The sequence below is a fragment of the Doryrhamphus excisus genome, chromosome 15 (assembly GCF_030265055.1).
Source record: "Doryrhamphus excisus isolate RoL2022-K1 chromosome 15, RoL_Dexc_1.0, whole genome shotgun sequence".
Classification (NCBI taxonomy): domain Eukaryota; kingdom Metazoa; phylum Chordata; class Actinopteri; order Syngnathiformes; family Syngnathidae; genus Doryrhamphus; species Doryrhamphus excisus.
In genome coordinates, this window is record NC_080480.1 from 13,516,667 (window position 1) to 13,536,519 (window position 19,853).

Genomic DNA, 19,853 nt, shown 5'->3' on the forward strand with positions numbered 1-19,853 from the left:
CAAGACTTTGTTGGCTTTGCATGAGTCTCATTAAAGAGACTATAACTGTTTTTCAACCTTGACAATATGCAGAGGTCACCATTTTGATTTTTATTAATGCTTTGTTTTTCAGAGCTAATCACCTGTCATCATAAAGAAAGAATCTCCCCTAATCAATATTGCGCAAAGATGGAATCCATCACAAAACTAATTGATGTGCATAGAAGGGGGAGGGGGATTTCCATGCGGTCCAAACTGACCGTGGTCTGTCCCGGTCCTCTCTGTCCTGCTCCTGTTACCTCTGTCCAGATGACTGGCCATCTGTTTCGCTTTTTCTGGCTTCATTCACCGAGCATCGACTGGGACCCCACTGGAGGGAGCGGGGTTGAAATAAATAGGAAGTCAGTGACCATGAAGCGCTTCCTCACTCAGACTAAACACCAAAAGGAAGGTTCATTTCTTTTGCCAGAGCGTGTTTTTCATCCCTTATCTCAGAACCCAGGACACCTTTTTTGTCGTGCATACAGCCTATTTGATCTATTTTATAAAAGGAAAGTTAAAATGTAGTTAAAGGGGACCTTTTCATTCATTCATTTTTTTACCACTTATCCTCACAAGGGTTTGGGGGGGCTGGAATCTATGGGCGAGAGGCGGGGTACACCCTGGACTGGTCGCCAGCCAATCACAGGGCACATATACGCAAACAACCATTCACACTCACATTCACTGCGACATAGGGAAAGAGTGAGTAATTTTACTTTATTTTAGTTTAATTCTAGCGTGTATGACAGGTTAGGATTTGAAAATGCAAACATTGTCAGACTATGACAGGTTTAACCCTAGGACAGACTAATTCACATGGTTTGTGGTGAGAACAGCTAGGAAGTCAACCAATGTTTTACTTTATTTTAGTTTTATTGTACTCCTCCAACTAATAGGAAAAACTGGTTTGAAATTTGAGAACTGTCTCCAGCTTTTCCTTCTATCAAGTTTAACATTCATTCATCAACCCCCCTCCAAAGTCGCCAGCCAATCACAGGGCACAGATTGTAGCTGATGGGCAAAATTCCGAATAAAGTGCAGTTTTCCTTGAAGCACGTCCGAAACAAATCAACCATAGCAGCACCCTGGACTGGTCGCCAGCCAATCACAGGGCACATATACACAAACAACCATTCACACTCACATTCATACCTATGGAACTCACTGCGACATAGGGAAAGAGTGAGTTATTTTACTTTATTTTAGTTTAATTCTAGCGTGTATGACAGGTTAGGATTTGAAAATGTAAACATTGTCAAACTATGACAGGTTTAAGGGCAGCGGTTTCACCCCAGGACAGACTAATTCACATGGTTTGTGGTTAGAACAGCTAGGAAGTCAACCAATGTTTTACTTTATTTTAGTTTTATTATACTCCTCCAACTAATAGGAAAAACTGGTTTGAAATTTGAGAACTGTCTGCAGCGTTTCCTTCGATCAAGTTTAACATTCATTCATTCAACCCCCCTCCAAAGTCGCCAGCCAATCACAGGGCACAGATTGTAGCTGATGGGCAAAATTCCTAGAACAGCTAGGAAGTCAACCAATGTTTTACTTTATTTTAGTTTTATTGTACTCCTCCAACTAATAGGAAAAACTGGTTTGAAATTTGAGAACTGTCTCCAGCTTTTCCTTCTATCAAGTTTAACATTCATTCATCAACCCCCCTCCAAAGTCACCAGCCAATCACAGGGCAGATTGTAGCTGATGGGCAAAATTCCAAATAAAGTGCAGTTTTCCTTGAAGCACGTCCGAAACAAATCAACCATAGCATCACATTTTTGTCCATATTTCCAAATCAATGCCTTTGCTATGAGGAGCAGCAGCCGGGTGACTCTAAATTTCGAGATTTTGTGGGAAGCCACCACAAAGCACTCAGACATTCAGTGAGTCACCGGTCTCTCCGGGGACACAAAAAGGATATTAGCAGACAGGACAGGTCTTCAGATCTAATAAGAACAGAAGCCTAAGTGAAGATTCCGTATAGCCGATCTGTTCGTGCTGGGAATTCCGGCCTGGGTTTACCTTGAGCTGCAGCATAGTTGAGCATAGAGTTTTTTTTTCCTGGTTAAAAAGCACACTGCCTGTCTGTATTGTTTCACATGTATTCACAATGCTATCCACTATCATCAATGTTCCGGAAAAGCGTGTTACAACTTGACTTCTGTTAGTGAAACCACATGAACTGTCCAGCATAGTGCTTCTATCTAAGTATAGTTTGTGTAAAAGCAAGCACACACAAATAGAGGAAATAACTGCTAGTATCTCCTGCAGTGCTCCCAGCTCTATCTATATCAGGAACAGTAAAAAAAATAAAAAAAAAAAGCAATTTGCATTGTCACGCCAAGGCATGCTTGACTTCACTGAATAATTGCACTGCAGCTCTTGAAAGAGACATTGGCCCTGATATGTAATAAAAAGTCTTGAAGGGGTGCAGTGTGTATTCATAGTTCATGTTACAGTCTATGTACACTATGTTGGATGGTCCACTGCTACAATACAGGTGGCAATAAAAGATGAGCTCATGCCAATGATACCAATTATGGCCCAATAAAGCCATTTTGTGATAATTGATATACAGTCATCCCTTGCCACATTGCGCTTCAAATTTTATGACTTTATGCAATCACTGTTGTTCTAAAATATATTAGTTAATAACTGCAATTGGGGGCTGCATTTAAAAATATTTAAAATAAAAATAATAAATTCCCATAATTTTTTTAAAATAGTAATTACTTGTAATAAATATTTAAATAAAATATTTTTTAAAATTACTAATAAAATTAATATTAATAAATACATTTTTACAAATTAATTAAAAAATATCATTTTATCATTATCAAAATCATTATCATTTATCAAATTATCATATTTTAATAATTTAAAAAATTATCATTTTTTAAATTATTTTTATTCTGTACATATTAACTATATTTCAATAGTATATAGGCTGCACGGTGGACGAGCGGTTAGCACATAGGCCTCACAGCTAGGAGACTCTTATTATGTTTACTGTATTGTGTAGTGGGAGTGTAAAAGGTAACTATAGGGGTGTTATCTCATGTCCGGAAGGCTCTAATGATGTTAAAAATCACATTTATAAAAGGTCATAAACAGGTTTTCTATGCTCTACCTATACAAAATATTTGATTAATAAATAAGGAATCCTACTTCAGTGAAATTCACTTATCACGGTCGGGTCTGGACGTCCTGCCTGCCTCTTTCAGGTCCCTTAGCGGACCAATTTATAGTAACCAACACTAGCACAAGTCTTATTCATGTCTTAAAAGGTTTATTTGTTTTTATTATGTCTACTCTATTGGGTAGTGGGAGTGTAAAAATGACTATAGGGGTGTTATCTCATGTCCGGAAGGCTCTAATGATGTTAAAAATCACATTTATAAAGGTCATAAACAGGTTTTCTATGCTCTACCTACAAACATATTTGATTTATAAATAAGGAATCCTACTTCGGGTCGGGTCTGGAAGCCATTCATCAGTTAGGAAAATTGTCCTAAACTTCCAGGATATGTATCCTGTCAATATTTTGTGTTTATGTAAAGATGTACCATAAGTACATCATACATAATAACATCAATATTGCGTCCTACACTTAGTCTACTAACATACATGCGCAATCCATGCACTATGAGAACTTCAGTGCTAGCAGTACAGTCACTCCGGTCATCATTTTAAGATGTGTAGCGAAGCCTGCTTTTAGTCCATGTTATAAAAATCTTCAAAAATTAACGTGAGAACATCTCACTTGTCGCGTTTAATCATATTGTAGAAACATATTTCTGTTAGCTCATCATTAAAAAGTATGTCTTACATAACAGGGGACCTTTAAATGTGCTTTGACAAATAGGATCAAATAATCAGTGAAAGTTGGAGTAAGTTTATAAAAAACGGATGACCAGAAACTTTTCCAAATGGAGCCAACCCAGGCCAAATTCCGTCTTCCTGTCGCTTTGACTTCATGAGAATAATGCAAAAGCAGAGCTGAGAAAATAAAAAGACTCCTTGCCTCGCACACAAACACACACACTAACACAAACACACACTAAGTCCAGAGAAGTGCTGAGTCCACATTGCCTTCCGGCCAGGTCTGTTCGGCAGCTTGGGAATGTGGTATGGGAGATATTGGTCAGCACACAGAGAGAGGCAAATGAGGGCGTTTCATCATCTGGAGGGGGGGGGGGGGGGGGGGGCGAGGAAGGCAGCAAACAAAAGGAAATATAACCTCTTGAGTGTGTTCCATGGAAGGTTTTTGAACTGCTGCAATACCTTTAAGGCTGGGGGGGGCCCAATATTTTGCATCGAGGGCTGCATAGAGAAGTAAACGATTTAATTTTGGTAATAATTTGTTGAAAAAAAAAATAACATTGTAACTTCCACTGACTAAGACTTTTTTTTCTCACGCTTTGATGAGGTGATGTGGCTAATTTGTGATTGCGTGACATCTTGTGTCATTTTGCCCCCTCATCATCAAGAATGTGTGAAGAGGTGCATGTGATGCACAGCTTTCACATGCAATCTAGAGGCTTCTGTTCAGGTTCAGGTCTGCTAGAGGATCTTGGCAACATGGAGCCGTGTCAGGAGGTCCGCTGTCGCCGGCGGGTTTAGGGACAGCACTGGCTTAGGAGTCCATTTGCCTTAGGGTGGTGGGTGGCGCTTGGAGCGACAGCGAAAGAGGGAGAAAGACTTGCGGCGTATGTGGCGAGGGAATTGAGGATGACTTTAGGGGATTTAGCTAACCAGGAAAAGGACGAGGACAGCGCTGAATGACTTTTTCGGTAGGCTACTGTTGAACTAGTCGTCTTACACTTTTACTTTTTATATTGCGTAACAGGGTGTATTCCCCAGTATTTATTTTATTTTATTTTATTTCTATACATGGAAGCACATCAAGAGATCAACATCAATACAAATAGACGGTGTAGACATTGAAAGGGTGAAGGAAAATACATTTCTGGGGATCACCTCATATTACAAATATACAACATAAGGTGGCCAGAAATATTTCAATATTGAACAAAGCAAAAATTTTTCTCAATCAGAAATCACTCCACACTCTTTATTGCTCTCTGGTTCTACCATATCTTTCATATTGTGTGGAAATATATATTATAATAACGATAAAAGCAATCTTCACTCGCTAAATGTACTGCAAAAAAGGTCAGTAAGGATAATTCATAATGCCGCCTACAGAGAACATACTAACTCCTTATTTCTAAAATCACAAATACTTCAACTTGCTGATATAGTTCATCTTCAAACAGCTAAAATAATGCATAAGGCTAAAAATAACCAATTAGCTAAAATGTCATCCTATACTTCTCATATATAGCATTTCAGTATGTGGAATCAAACTATGGAATGGATTGAGTAAGACCCTCAAACAATGCACAACGATGAGCCAATTCAAGAAACAATACAAGCAGTTGATGTTTGCTAAATACAAGGATGAAGAGTCTTGAACCAGTCATGATGTGCTATACATATCACTATATTGACACTTACTATGGTACCCATTATGTCATTGGATGGTCATATCACCTTGTACTTCGGAACGTGACTAAAATAACATAAAAAACGTAAACTATATTATGAAAGCAGGAAGTGAACAAATGTAACAGTTACTGATTGTAAAAGTACCAGATGGAGGGGTAGGATTTAATAAGCTTTGCTTCTTCCTACTCCTTTTGGACATGTGGAACTGTGAACTGATTATGTGATGCATTCAATTGTAATCTGATGCATGTTCAAATGAAATAAAACCATTACCATTACATGCTGCTGTGATGCTCTGGAAGTTTCCGCCACACCGACAGACAAGACAGAGGAAAATAAATAGCAGCAGTTTTAAATTAAGCAGAAACTAAATGTAAACAACACATTTGTGCTGTTTGTTTCCCGCCACAGGAGATGTGGACGTTTGGATCCTTGGCCTGCCTCTCCTGCCGCATAATACATACATTGTGTTTTCATCCAGCTAAACACAAACAAAGTATATGCAGCTTACTCTGAGATGATGAAATGTCATGCTATGCAATGCAGGTGTACCTCAAGGCTCAATGATGGGTCCACTATTGTTCTATAGTTATATGAATAATCTTGGACAGAGTATTAAAAAATAGCTTTTCATTTGTACACAGTTTGAACTGCAAATCCAATAAGAATATTTGTGTAAGTCTATAGTAAGCATTGATAGACGCAAATACAGTAAATAACCTAATACACGGTTTTATTTATTATGTAAGATGCAAACACCCAGCAGCATGTAGAGATGCGGGTTCCTTCCACTAAGTTGTTAAACATTAGCTCCAGTATACTGCATAGCCTCCAACATTTGCACTCACACACGCAAATCCAACGTTTTTAGCCATCAAGCGAGACATGCAATCAAACAAGATGGGGATGCAGCCATGACAACTTGGAAATAAATCATTGATATTCCTCTGCCGAGGGTAACGCAGGCACATACAAAGCGACAGGCACCCTCAAGGGTCACGCACTCCCCCTTTTGTCTCCACCCCCCACCCCCCCAATGGATTGACCCGAGGGACAAAAGATAAATGGGTCATGTTTTGTTAGTGTTTACCTCACAACATGCAGTCGGCAGCTGTAGTACAGTGGATGGCGTCAGCATGCCATGACTCAACTTGGCTTTCACTCAACCTCAAAGTCTGCATTCATATTATTCACAGGCAGGATGCTTAGAGGGCACTCAGACAGTACAGTAAAATGCAATTAGAATTCTATTAGAAATATGTTGTTTTATGCATATTCCAGATTTTTTCCATTTATTTTATTTTATTTTCCATCCATCCATTTTCCTCCGCTTATCCGGGTCGCGGGGACAGCAGTCTTAGTAGGAAAGCCCAGACTTCCCGTTCCCCGGCCACCTCCGGCCACTAGATGCCCGAGCCACCTCAACTGAGTCCTCTCGATGTGAAGGAGAAGCGGCTCTACTCTACTCTATTTTATTTTCCATTTATTTGAACTTTAAAAGCGGCACGGCGGTCTAGTGGTTAGCGCGCAGACGTCACAGCTAGGAGACCAGGGTTCAATTCCACCCTCGGGCATCTCTGTGTGGAGTTTGCATGTTCTCCCCGTGCATGCGTGGGTTTTCTCTGGGTACTCCGGTTTCCTCCCACATTCCAAAAACATGCTAGGTTAATTGGCGACTCCAAATTGTCCATAGGTATGAATGTGAGTGTGAATGGTTGTTTGTCTATATGTGCCCTGTGATTGGCTGGCCACCAGTCCAGGGTGTACCCCGCCTCTCGCCCGAAGACAGCTGGGATAGGCTCCAGCACCCCCCGCGACCCTCGTGAGGAAAAAGCGGTAGAAAATGAATGAATGAATGAATGAACTTTAAAAAGTTATGATATATATTTGAGCCTATTTTTTGCCATTTAAATGTATTTCTATTAGGATTGTAGTAAAAAAATAAGAGTGAAGGCCCTCAATATAGAGCCAATCCATAAACAACGTGTTAATTTTATTTTTATTCATTCATTCATTCATTTTCTACCGCTTATCCTCACAAGGGTCACAGGGTTGCTGGAGCCTATCCCAGCTGTCTTCAAGGCTGAGAGGCGGGGTACACCCTGGACTGGTCGCCAGCCAATCACAGGGCACATATAGACAAACAACCATTCACACTCACATTCATACCTATGGAAATCACTGCGACATAGGGACAGACTGAGAAATTTTACTTTATTTTAGTTTAATTCTAGCGTGTATGACAGGTTAGGATATTAAAATGCAAACATTGTCAAACTATGACAGGTTTAACGGCAGTGATTTCACCCTAGGACAGACTAATTCACATGGTTTGTGGTTAGAACAGTTAGGAAGTCAGCCAATGTTTTACTTTATTTTAGTTTTATTATACTCCTCCAACTAATAGGAAAACCAGGTTTGAAACTTGACGGAACATTCATTCATTCAACCCCCCCTCCCCAAAGTAACCAGCCAATCACAGGGCACATATAGACAAACAACCATTCACACTCACATTCATACCTATGGACAATTTGGAGTCGCCAATTAACCTAGCATGTTTTTGGAATGTGGGAGGAAACCGGAGTACTCGGAGAAAACACATGCATACACAGGGAGAACATGCAAACTCCACACAGAGATGGCAGAGAGTGGAATTGAACTCGGGTCTCCTAGCTGTGAGGCCTGTGTGCTAACCACTCGTCCGACGTACAGGTCTATTACCGAGAATAGTAAACATAATAGAAAATGAGACATTTAAGACGTAAGTAACTGTCATTGGATTAAAATGCTAATGTGCTAACGGGCTAACCACACGGCGGCTGTGCAGCCTAGTTTTTTTTTAATGTATTTATTTCTTCATTCACACTCACTTGATATTAATTATTTGTAAGGGTGTCACAAGATCATAAGAGATTAAAATGTGGCAAGATTTCTCATTCAGAAAAATTCTCGTGGGCACAAGGCCAGGGATGATAATAAATTAATTCATCACCTAATGAATGAAAATGAACTTGATATATTAACATGCTCGTCCAACGCTTCCAAACAGGCAGTTTAGAACCGTGTTGACTCTGCATCTGTTTCAAGCACCTCTGCAGGTTTTGTTCCACAGAACATAAGAACGACCAAAACATAAGAAACATCTGAGTATGATGTCATGCAGTATGATGTCATCTACACCACTGCAAACGACAACCAGGTATCACTTCATATATCAATCAAGCACATTTGAGCATTACTGTATTATTCACTGTAAAGGCAGACTTTTGGATGCAGGTATACCTAATGAACTGTCCAGAAAAGGACTTCACTACAAGCTTCATCCCACTCTTTCATCCTGCATATATTTGGACTCATGCATAAAGAGACATCATAAATGCCACGCACGCACAAACGCACAGTGAGAGAAAAAAAAAAAGAGCGAGAGAGAGAGAGAGAGAGAGAGAGGGATATGTACATGATGTCTTGTGTAATTTGCTGCCCCTAGCGTCTGCACGTTGCAATTACAGCAACTCACCTTCCAACCCTTGCGCCTCTTTTCTCCAGTGCAGGACAGAGAGGAGGACCGATGACAGGGAGAGACATCTGGACATTTTAAGGTCTCTCACTGTCCCTCTCCTTTCTCCCTCTGCTGCCTGCTACTGGAGCTTTTTCTTTTATTATTATTATTTTTTAAATTTAAATAAGCCTCAACACCACGGTAGCTCCGCAGAGGCAGAGCCGCCTGCGCGAGGCTCACAGCTGCGCTGCGTCCCCGGGTGCTGTGGTGATGAGGCTGGTGGTGCACGGAGCCGGCCAGTGTTGAAGAAAAGAGCTCAGCGGCAGCAGAAAAAGAAGAAGACGAGCAGAAGAAGAAGAAGTGGCGAGTGTGCGAGAAGTGTTGTCAGCTATCATTTCCACTATAAGGATGCATCTTCTCAGTGCCATGTTCCTACTTGTGATGTCAGCTGTCATGCCTTGTCAGGTAGGAAACGTTAAGTCAACTTTGCATGTCAATCAGTGGTCACTGTTGAATCCAAAATGTTTTTTTTAATTAAATTTTTTTTTAGGTGTGGCTTTCATTCTTATAGTCAATTGAATTTTAATATGGAAGGATACAAAAATTGTGTTCAGTTTTAGGGTTGAAATGTTGGGTGTCGACTTGTTGGAGTGTACACACCTTGACATGCACAGTGGCTCCTGTGTCCAGTCGTGTGTCGTCTGTGTCCAATGCCCACTTCATTAGGTATACCTGCACAAAAGAGAATACTCAGGTTAGCTTAACACTGTATTGAATCTTTTGAAGGTAATCTTTTGTACCTAATGTTTTGGTGAATTATTCATTCATTCATTCGTTTTCTTGGAGAGGGGATGCTGGAGCCTATCCCAGCTGTCTTGGGGCGAGAGGCGGGGTACACCCTGGACTGGTCGCCAGCCAATCACAGGGCACATATAGACAAACAACCATTCACACTCACATTCATACCTATGGAACTCACTGCAACATAGGGAGAGAGTGAGTAATTTTACTTTATTTTAGTTTAATTCTAGCGTGTGTGTGTGTGTGTGACAGGTTAGGATTTTAAAATGAAAACATTGTCAAACTATGACAGGTTTAACGGCAGCGATTTCACCCCAGGACAGACCGATTCACATGGTTTGTGGTTAGAACAGCTAGGAAGTCAGCCAATGTTTTACTTTATTTTAGTTTTATTATACTCCTCCAATTAATAGGAAAACCAGGTTTGAAATTTGACGGAACATTCATTCATTCATTCATTCATTCATTCACCCCCCCCCCCAAAGTCGCCAGCCAATCACAGGGGACATATAGACAAACAACCATTCACACTCACATTCATACCTATGGACAATTTGGAGTCGCCAATTAACCTAGCATGTTTTTGGAATGTGGGAGGAAACCGGAGTATGGTAACTGGAATTGAACCCTGGTCTCCTAGCTGTGAGGTCTGTGCGCTAACCACTCGAACGCCGTGCCGCCCATTTTGGTGAATGATTTGAATGATTAAATAGTCCGTTGTTCTTATGTTTATTATTGTGGTGAGCATCATACAAGCAACCTAATACAAGGCTGTTGAACCTAGTTGTTCTTAAGGCCATATTTTCGGCGTCTTGAGTATTTTGAAAAACGCCTGATAAATAAAATGTATTAGTATTATTATTATTCTCAGAAATCAAAGATCCTCCGCAACACGTTTTGCTTTCCTACTGAAAAAGACCTCAATATATGACAGGGCCACACCCGCAAAAACACGAGTTAATGAGTCAGAAAATGACTGTTGTGTAAGGCCCTCTTAAAAAAAAAAAAAAAAGCTAGTCAGAGATCCTCTATATGTGACATCACACACAACATCAGCATTTGGGAACAACCATGAAGGGGAAAATATAAGTCTATTTGTGGCAGCATTGGATAAACAACTATGGTGTGTTCAAGGGCCGCAAAGTTGGAATAAAAACTCAAACAAACACAATGAACCATAACAAAAAAAAGTATTTTTTTTCTAAAATCAAATTCTAAGTAGTTATTTCCAAAACTATTTACTGACAGTTTTGCATGCCCGGTTCAGCCATGCAAGCCATGGTGGTTGGAGACCTCTATGCTAGACTTCCTGCAAAAACACAAGTCAAACATCCTCTATAACAGAGGCCCGAATCGTGGGCGGCAAAGTGCGTTGGTGTTCGAGCCCTTGTTGGCTGTAATGTGCGATGGCAAGGCGAAGTTGGGTGTCAAAAAAGTTGTTTTTTCTTTCATGTTGAGCTATTACAACGTCAGCGCTCAACTAAATAAGAAGTTGGCCCCCCTTTGGACCACATTAAAAAGCCATAAAGCCATAAAAGCCATAGCATTTCAGTATGTGGAATCAAACTATGGAATGGATCCAGTAAGGACCTCCAACAATGCACAACGATGAGCCAATTCAAGAAACAATACAAGCAGTTGATGTTTGCTAAATACAAGGATGAAGAGTCTTGAACCAGTCATGATGTGCTATACATATCACTATATTGACACTTACTATGGTACACATTGTCATTGGATGGTCATATCACCTCATACTTTGGTACGAGGTACATTATTTAAAAAAAAAATAAAAATGAAAAAATAACCTTAACCTGTATTATAGAAAGCAGGAAGTGAACAAATGTAACAGTTACTGATTGTAAAAGTACCAGATGGAGGGGTAGGATTTAATAAGCTTTGCTTCTTCCTACTCCTTTTGGACATGTGGAACTGTGAACTGATTATGTGATGCATTCAATTGTAATCTGATGCATGTTCAAATGAAATAAAACCATTACCATTCCCATTATCATTACGGACAAACTGCAACAACTAGTGATGGTTTTAAAGACCTACTGCAATAACACAAGTCAAAGATCCCCGAAAAGATGCTCTGCAAAAGAGCTAGCTTAACATAAGTCCACATTATGAGTAGGGTCCACATTTTGGACCTGAGGTGTATGTAATATTGTGGCAGGTGAGTCTCCCAACACATCTTGTAGAAAAGCGTGCGTTGGTTTTGTTTTGGCTACAACTCTGACGGGTGGCGATGTGACAGTTGTAAAAGTGACGCGGGGCACGGTAAATTATTTGACCCAGAAAAGCTTTGGAGTCAAAAGAGAGGAGCGTGTGAAGTGGCAAAAAAAACAAAAAAAAAAACAAAATGGTGTAGGGGGGGTTGGGGGGGTCGGGCTGGTCACTATGCACATCTTTTGACAAGACGACAAAAGCGTCTGCTCCCTTAATGCGACAGACTAGTCTAGTGATGATGGGAGGGCTGGTCGCCTTGGAGCTGCAGCGGTAGCAGCAAGCAACATTCAGCACCACGGACAGCGCTGCATCATTTCTTCTGCATGGACATGCAACCCACCACAATTTAGTAACATTATCCGCAAATACGATTTCGATAACTAACTTTTTGTGTTAACCTAAAGCCTTTTGCTTCCCATTGGCCCTCGAGACATGAATCTTCTAAATGTCCAATGAGAATGAACCACAGGCACTAATTTCTATTTAATAGCCTATCATTAAGTCTATCAGTCATAAAAGAGTTTGATCCATCGGTCTGAGAAAGAGCAGCACATGAGGGCTGTGACATTTAGAAACTGTGTGGATCTTGTTTTATGGCGCTCCATACTGGCTACCGGTGCTTTACATCTTATGTGGTATAAACACATGACCTTTACAAAGCCACAAGAGGATCACAAACATACTGGAGTCGACCTATATGGAACCTTTGATATCATTAAAGTAAATATCTTGTGCTGAGTAACATATAGTATGTTTTTTATTTGTTTTGACTGGACATGACATTTTTTTATTACTGTCATTTATTATAATTATTATGTCTTACTGTGTAGTATTTTTAATACATTTTAAATACATCTATTTATTGAAATATATGGGACATTTTTGTTAATTGTAGCTGTTTTTGGATGTATTTTGTTTCATTTATTAGTTCAATTTATTCAGTGACAAAGGTAGATAATTACAAAAAATTATTTAGCTTATTTCTGCATTTAATTAGAATTTTTGGATTGGACAGTTTCCCTAAAAAATCTATTTAGTTCGTTAAATAACAGTCAAATACATTTATTCAGATGATTTTCTGAATAAAAAAAAATAGTATATAAATATAATAGTATATAAATAGTATATTCATTCATTCATTTTCTACCCTCATGAGGGTTGTGGGGAGTGCTGGAGCCTATTCCAGCTGTCTTTGGGCGAGAGGCGGGGTACACCCTGGACTGGTGGCCAGCCAATCACAGGGCACATATAGACAAACAACCATTCACACTCACATTCATACCTATGGACAATTTGGAGTCGCCAATTAACCTAGCATGTTTTTGGAATGTGAGAGGAAACCGGAATATTACGAAAAATTATTTAGCTTATTTCTGCATTTAATTTGAATTTTTTGATTGGACAGTTTCCCTAAAAAATTTTTTTTGTTAGATAAATACATTTATTACGATGATTTTCTTGATTGGACAGTATATTCATTCATTCATTTTATATCCTCATGAGGGTCACGGGTGTGCTGGAACCTATCCCAGCTGTCACCCTGAACTGGTCGCCGGCCAATCACAGGGCACTTATAGACAAACAACCATTCACACTCACATTCATACCTATGGACAATTTGGAGTCATGGACACAAGATAAAGTGTCTCTCTAATTTTGAGTGCCACTGTATTTATTTAATCAATCAGTTAGTATTCATATGTAATCTCATCAAAAACATATTTTTTTTTTCAACTGGACAGGTCCTGAGGCAATTATGATAATTTATTTATTTGTGTATTTACTTATTTAAGATTTTTCAAGTTGTTCTTAGAATAAATGCATGGGGGAAAGTAATAGCTGATGACTCAGTGTTAGTTATATCCTCCCGCTTCTTTAGTCAGTCCTATAATTGGCCTTAAGGGACAATTTGTTATAAACGCTTGCATTAAATATTCAAAAAGGGCTGAATGAAATCGCAATGCCATTCGTCTCGGGCAGATTGCATTGAAATAATAAAGAATTGATGACTCCTTGCGTATATGTGGAGGCGCCATGGAGGCAGTTATGCTGTTCTCCATATTTTTGGGGATGAAATATTTACAGAGCTTTAATGAGACAAATGTTCATTTGCCGCATGTGTTGGTTAAGTACGCATAACGCCCGGGGGTCTTTCATCATAGTGATGGACACATGCTTGTGTAGTCTTTGTTTGTTACTCGACAGTACATGAGAGCAACAATGAGAGGTGAGCTAGATTTATTTCTTTCATTTTCGACTAAAGTTAGCAGCTTTATCGGAAGGGCTGGAAATGTTATCTTCAAGGGGTGTCCCACTAGAGTTTAGGGAGGGGGAAATTAGTGGTCGAGGGTGATGGATGCTGACTTGTTGCGGGTTTTGCAACACAAAACTCCAAAAGTGCAGAGGAACATTAAAAGAAATGAATTGGCCTCTTGTAATTGGCTGGATTTTGCGGGAATCTAACAGTAAAAAAAAGTTCCACCGTTGTCCTCACGCACAAATGTTATTGTTCCTTCCTCTCAAACTTTTTACATCAACCTTATTATTTCTAGATATTTATGTTATGCTGGTCATGAGGTGTCAGTAATGTCACATTAGCCACCGCAAGAAGTCCAGGAATTAAAAAAAAACAACAAAAAACTCCCCCAATGGGCTGCACAGTGGATGAGTGGTTAGCGAGCAGGCCACACAGCTTTGAGACCCGAGTTCGATTCCATCCTCTGTGTGGAGTTTGCATGTTCTCCCCGTGCATGCGTGGGTTTTCTCCGGGTACTCCGGTTTCCTCCCACATTCCAAAAACATGCTAGGCTAATTGGCGACTCCAAATTGTCCATAGGTATGAATGTGAGTGTGAATGGTTGTTTGGCTATATGTGCCCTGTGATTGGCTGGCCACCAGTCCACGGTGTACCGGTGTACTCTAGCTCAAAGTGAGCTGGGGTAGGCTCCAGCATAAACCAACGACCCTAATGAGTATATAGGTGGCATAAAAAACGGATGGATGGATTTATGTTTAACACTAGTCAAAATTTTGGACACACTTTCTAATTGAATAACATACCAAAATGTCTCTATATTTTGGACCTATAGTGGATTAAAACTACAGTAATCCTTCATTTATCACAGTCAATTGGTTACAGTGAATTTCAATGAAGTAGGAATCCTTATATATACACATGGAACGCTGTTTAGAACCTTCTAAATACAATTTATATAACACTATAAGAGCTTTCTAGATATGACATAACACCCCTATAGCCACCTTTACATTCATATTATCCAATATGACATAATGTTAGCATTGGGGGAGTTCATTCATTTTCTACCGCGTATCCTCACGAGGGCCGTGGGGGGTGCTGGAGCCTATCCCAGCTGTCTTCAGGAAAGAGGCGGGGTACACCCTGGACTGGTGGCCAGCCAATCACAGGGCACATATAGACAAACAACCATTCACACTCACATTCATACCTATGGACAATTTGGAGAGCATGCTAACTTGCATGGGGAGAACATGCAAACTTCACACCGAGGGTGGGATTGTACTCGGGTCTCATAGCTTTGTGGCCTGCGAGGTAACCACTCATCCGCCGTGCAGAGTTAATTGACTTCCAATGCATTTTAGTTGATTTTATGATTTATGCTTGAAAATGCTTAATTTAGGCCAAAAAAAAACTTTTTCCAGCATGAAGTACTACTTCTTATTAGTACAAGTAACAACTTTTTACACCACCTCAGTGTTTTTTTGCCACAGTTTAGCTCTTGTCTTGTAATTGGCAATAATACACAATTCCAATGTTATGGCATATGACGAAATGGAGCCAGCGGCACCAGTACCACAGTTTAAGTATTAATACTGCCAAGCAGCCATTTAGCCTGAATCTTCTATCGGTGATAGGCTGCCTCAGCGCTTGAGGACAAGAACATCAGACCTTGAAGAAGGCAGGGCTAACAGCTGCATGCATGGGCTTATATCCAATTCGGACATCTGTGATGAGTCCAAAAGGCCGCTGTCCGCTGACCTTTTAGCCAAAACAAAAAACCCACATCTGCTGCTTCTCACTAGATAAAAGTGCCTAGAAAGCTGTCGGATTGTGGCCTAAAAGTCTATTACACTGCAGTCTCACACGAGTCAATCCACCGCCATTACCAGCAGCTCTCTAGGGTTGTTTTTAATAGACAAAGCAGGTGAGATTGCATGGGGCTTCTCTGCATTGTGCATTAGAGGAGGGTATTGGTCCCCTAATAAATAGCATCAGGCTTAGTGTTATTTATTTACCGTACGTGTCCTGCGTTCTAGATGATGACAACATGATTGTTAGTGTGTATGTGTGTGTATGTGTGTGTGGAAGTGGGTTTGATGGTCCACTCAACACACGTCTGTTACCGCCTCACAATCAGCCACAAGTAATGGGAGTGCATTATGATGGAGTCTTGTTATGGGCGGATTGAATAGCGGACACTGATAATGATGAGCTAAAAGAGATGCGGCTTATTCTCACTAGGCGTGGGGGTAACTCTGGAGCCTATCCCAGCTGTCTTTGGGGGAGAGGCGGGGTACACTTTTAAACAATTTGCATTGTTTATGTATGGAAACTACCTTTACCCTTGATAGGATTTATGATGATTTCCTATGTTGACATTGTCTTAAATAAATATTCATTCATTTTCTACCACTTATCCTCACGAGGGTTGCGGGGGTGGTGGAGCCTATCCCAGCTGACTTCGGGCGGGAGCAGGGTACAATTTGCTTTACATTTTTATGTATGTAAACTACCTTTACCCTTGATAGGATTTATGATGGCGGTATTACTTCCTATGTTAACATTGTTTTAAATAAATATTCATTTTCTACTGCTTATCCTCAAGAGGGTTGCGGGGGGTGCTGGAGCCTATCCCAGCTGACTTCGGAGGAGAGGTGGGGTACACTTTTAAACAATTTGCATTGTTTATGTATGTAAAGTACCTTTACCCTTGATAGGATTTATGATGATTTCCGATGTTAACATTGTTTTAAATACGTAAATATTCATTCATTTTCTACCACTTATCCTCACAAGGGTTGCAGGGGGTGCTGGAGCCTATCCCAGCTGACTTCGGGCGAGAGGCAGGGTACACTTTTTTCACAATTTGCATTGTTTATGTATGGAAACTACCTTTACCTTTGAAAAGATTTATGATGGCGGTTTTATTTTCTATGTTATATTCATTCATTTTCTACCGCTTATCCTCACAAGAGTTGCGGTGAGTGCTGGAGCCTATCCCAGCTGACTGAGGGCGAGAGGTGGGGTACACTTTCAAACAATCGTTTAAATTACATTGTTTAAATAACCTTTACTCTTGATCGGATTTATAATGATTTCCTATGTTAACATTGTTTTAAATAAATATTCATTCATTTTCTACCGCTTATCCTCACAAGAGTTTGGGGGGGATGCTGGAGCCCATCCCAGCTGACTTCAGGCAAGAGGGCGGAGTACACTTTTTTTCACAATTTGCATTGTTTATGTATGTAAACTACCTTTACCCTTGATAGGACTTATGATGATTTCCTATGTTAACATTGTTTTAAATAAATATATTTCAGTTAAAAGTTAATGAAAAACTAACTGAAATACGGTATTGATGTTTGTTAAATAGGGTAACAGGTAGAGGGGCATCGTGTGGGTGTTTGTGTCCACTTCATCCTGCATAAACATGCAGCCATTAATTACACTGATATCAACAGTACGCCCACAGACAAAGAACATCTCTGGTGTTTGCTTTTTCCCCTGCTTTGTTGTTTGAAATCCAACAGTTTCTTTTCCCGGGACGGTGCGGCATGTAATCCGTAAATGACCGTTTACTCATTCCGAGCCACAGACCAGCCGCCGCTTCCTGGCGGGCTCTATGCGGGCTCCAAATGACCTCTGTGGTTGTTTCGTAGAAGAAAAAAAAAAACCTCGAGCCCTGTTGTCCTAACGTGACCATTAGTGCCACCATGCACCGACTCTCGCGTGGCTCGTAATTGTCATTCCAAAAGGTCTTTAAGGTCTTGTTTACTAGGAACACCATCAGTTCTCTCTTGTAAACAAAAGGGACCTTTTTTTTTTTGCATTCGGTGTTACATGTGTATCAGCTGGACGGGTGAGATGAATATCATGCTTATATCTTGTCGTATCGCAGCCCCCCTCCTGCCCTCCTTTCCTTCTGTGCCAGTGTGCTGCAGGGTACAGGACTCCCAGAGGTTCGCATCTGTGACTCTAAGCAAGAGTGACATTCCTCTGACAACACCCTGACCAGGGACACACATGCACACGCACGTGCACAAGCCATTTAACACACACACACAAACACTTATCTGTCTATGTCTCTCTGCCTTCTGCCGGAGAGTTCACAAGCATGTCAGCGATGGGATACGAGTCAAAGAGCGGGCGACGAATGGAATGGATACGAATGGGGCCGCGAGGGCTGTGGCAAGCATTTTTTATTCACCAGGAATAAGTTGGATATATATATAGAGTAGTCAGTGCACAGCTTGTATAGCTGTATAGAGTTACTAGCCGACACGTGTGTATTACTGTCTAAATACAATACTTCTCTACAAGAGCGGAGAAATATGATCTCAGGGAAGAACTACATTTGAAACACTTCTATGCTAGGACTACGTTAAAAAGCCATAGCATTTCAGTATGTGGAATCAAACTATGGAATGGATTGAGTAAGACCCTCAAACAATGCACAACGATGAGCCAATTCAAGAAACAATACAAGCAGTTGATGTTTGCTAAATACAAGGATGAAGAGTCTTGAACCAGTCATGATGTGCTATACATATCACTATATTGACACTTACTATGGTACCCATTCTGTCATTGGATGGTCATATCACCTCGTACTTCGGTACGTGATTAAAAAAATAAAATAAAATAAAACATAAAAAACTTTAAATTAATTATTAATTTTATTCAATATTTTATTAAAAATAAAAAATTATATATGTTTTATTAAATATATTTTATTTTATTAATTTATTAAATTAAATCCTTCATTTTCCTATGCTTTTCCTCACGAGGGTCGCAGGGGGTGCTGGAACCTATCCCAGCTGTCTTTGGGCGAGAGGTACACCCTTGACTGGTCGCCAGCCAATCACAGGGCACTTATAGACAAACAACCATTCACACTCACATTCATACCTATGGACAATTTGGAGTCGCCAATTAACCTAGCATGTTTTTGGAATGTGGGAGGAAACCGGAGAAATTTAATTTAAGTTAAGTTAAATTAAAAATTAAATTAAAAATTAAATTAAATTAAATTAAATTAAATTAAATTAAATTAAATTAAATTAAATTAAATTAAATTAAATTAAATTAAATTAAATTAAATTAAATTTAAAATGCAGGAAGTGAACAAATGTAACAGTTACTGATTGTAAAAGTATCAGATGGAGGGGTAGGATTTAATAAGCTTTGCTTCTTCCTACTCCTTTTGGACATGTGGAACTGTGAACTGATTATGTGATGCATTCAATTGTAATCTGATGCATGTTCAAATGAAATCAAACCATTACCATTACCAAATATCTGGCAACACAACACAAGTAAGTAGCAAGATAATGGAGTGCATGATTGTTACCAGCACACATACACACAGATTCTAACCAGTACTGAACACATGAACCAGCTCATCATGAAGGAGTGGAAGACTACAACCTGTGTAGATGTGTTCGATTCCATGCCCGAGAGGTTAAAGCAGTGCTTAATAACCATAATGCTCACACTATTCACTTGGGAGGTTTACACAAT

General features: G+C 39.9%; 1 protein-coding gene and 1 long non-coding RNA gene across 11 annotated transcripts in view; one reads left to right on the forward strand and one right to left on the reverse strand.

Annotated features, from left to right (window-relative positions):
• LOC131103776 (uncharacterized) overlaps positions 1-9,771 on the reverse strand; it is a 49,320-nt gene extending 39,549 nt beyond the window's left edge. For 9 of the 10 annotated variants that reach the window (XR_009119674.1, XR_009119673.1, XR_009119670.1 and 6 more), the window contains exon 1: positions 9,698-9,771. This is a non-coding gene — a long non-coding RNA (uncharacterized LOC131103776). The remainder of the gene's footprint in view (positions 1-9,697) is intronic. The other variant, XR_009119672.1, reaches the window with a different exon arrangement.
• Positions 9,047-19,853, forward strand: part of olfm2a (olfactomedin 2a) — a 68,583-nt gene continuing 57,776 nt past the window's right edge. Inside the window, exon 1 of the mRNA XM_058050282.1 lies at positions 9,047-9,502. Within this exon, the coding sequence (XP_057906265.1) occupies positions 9,446-9,502 (57 nt within the window). The 5' untranslated portion in view covers positions 9,047-9,445. The remainder of the gene's footprint in view (positions 9,503-19,853) is intronic.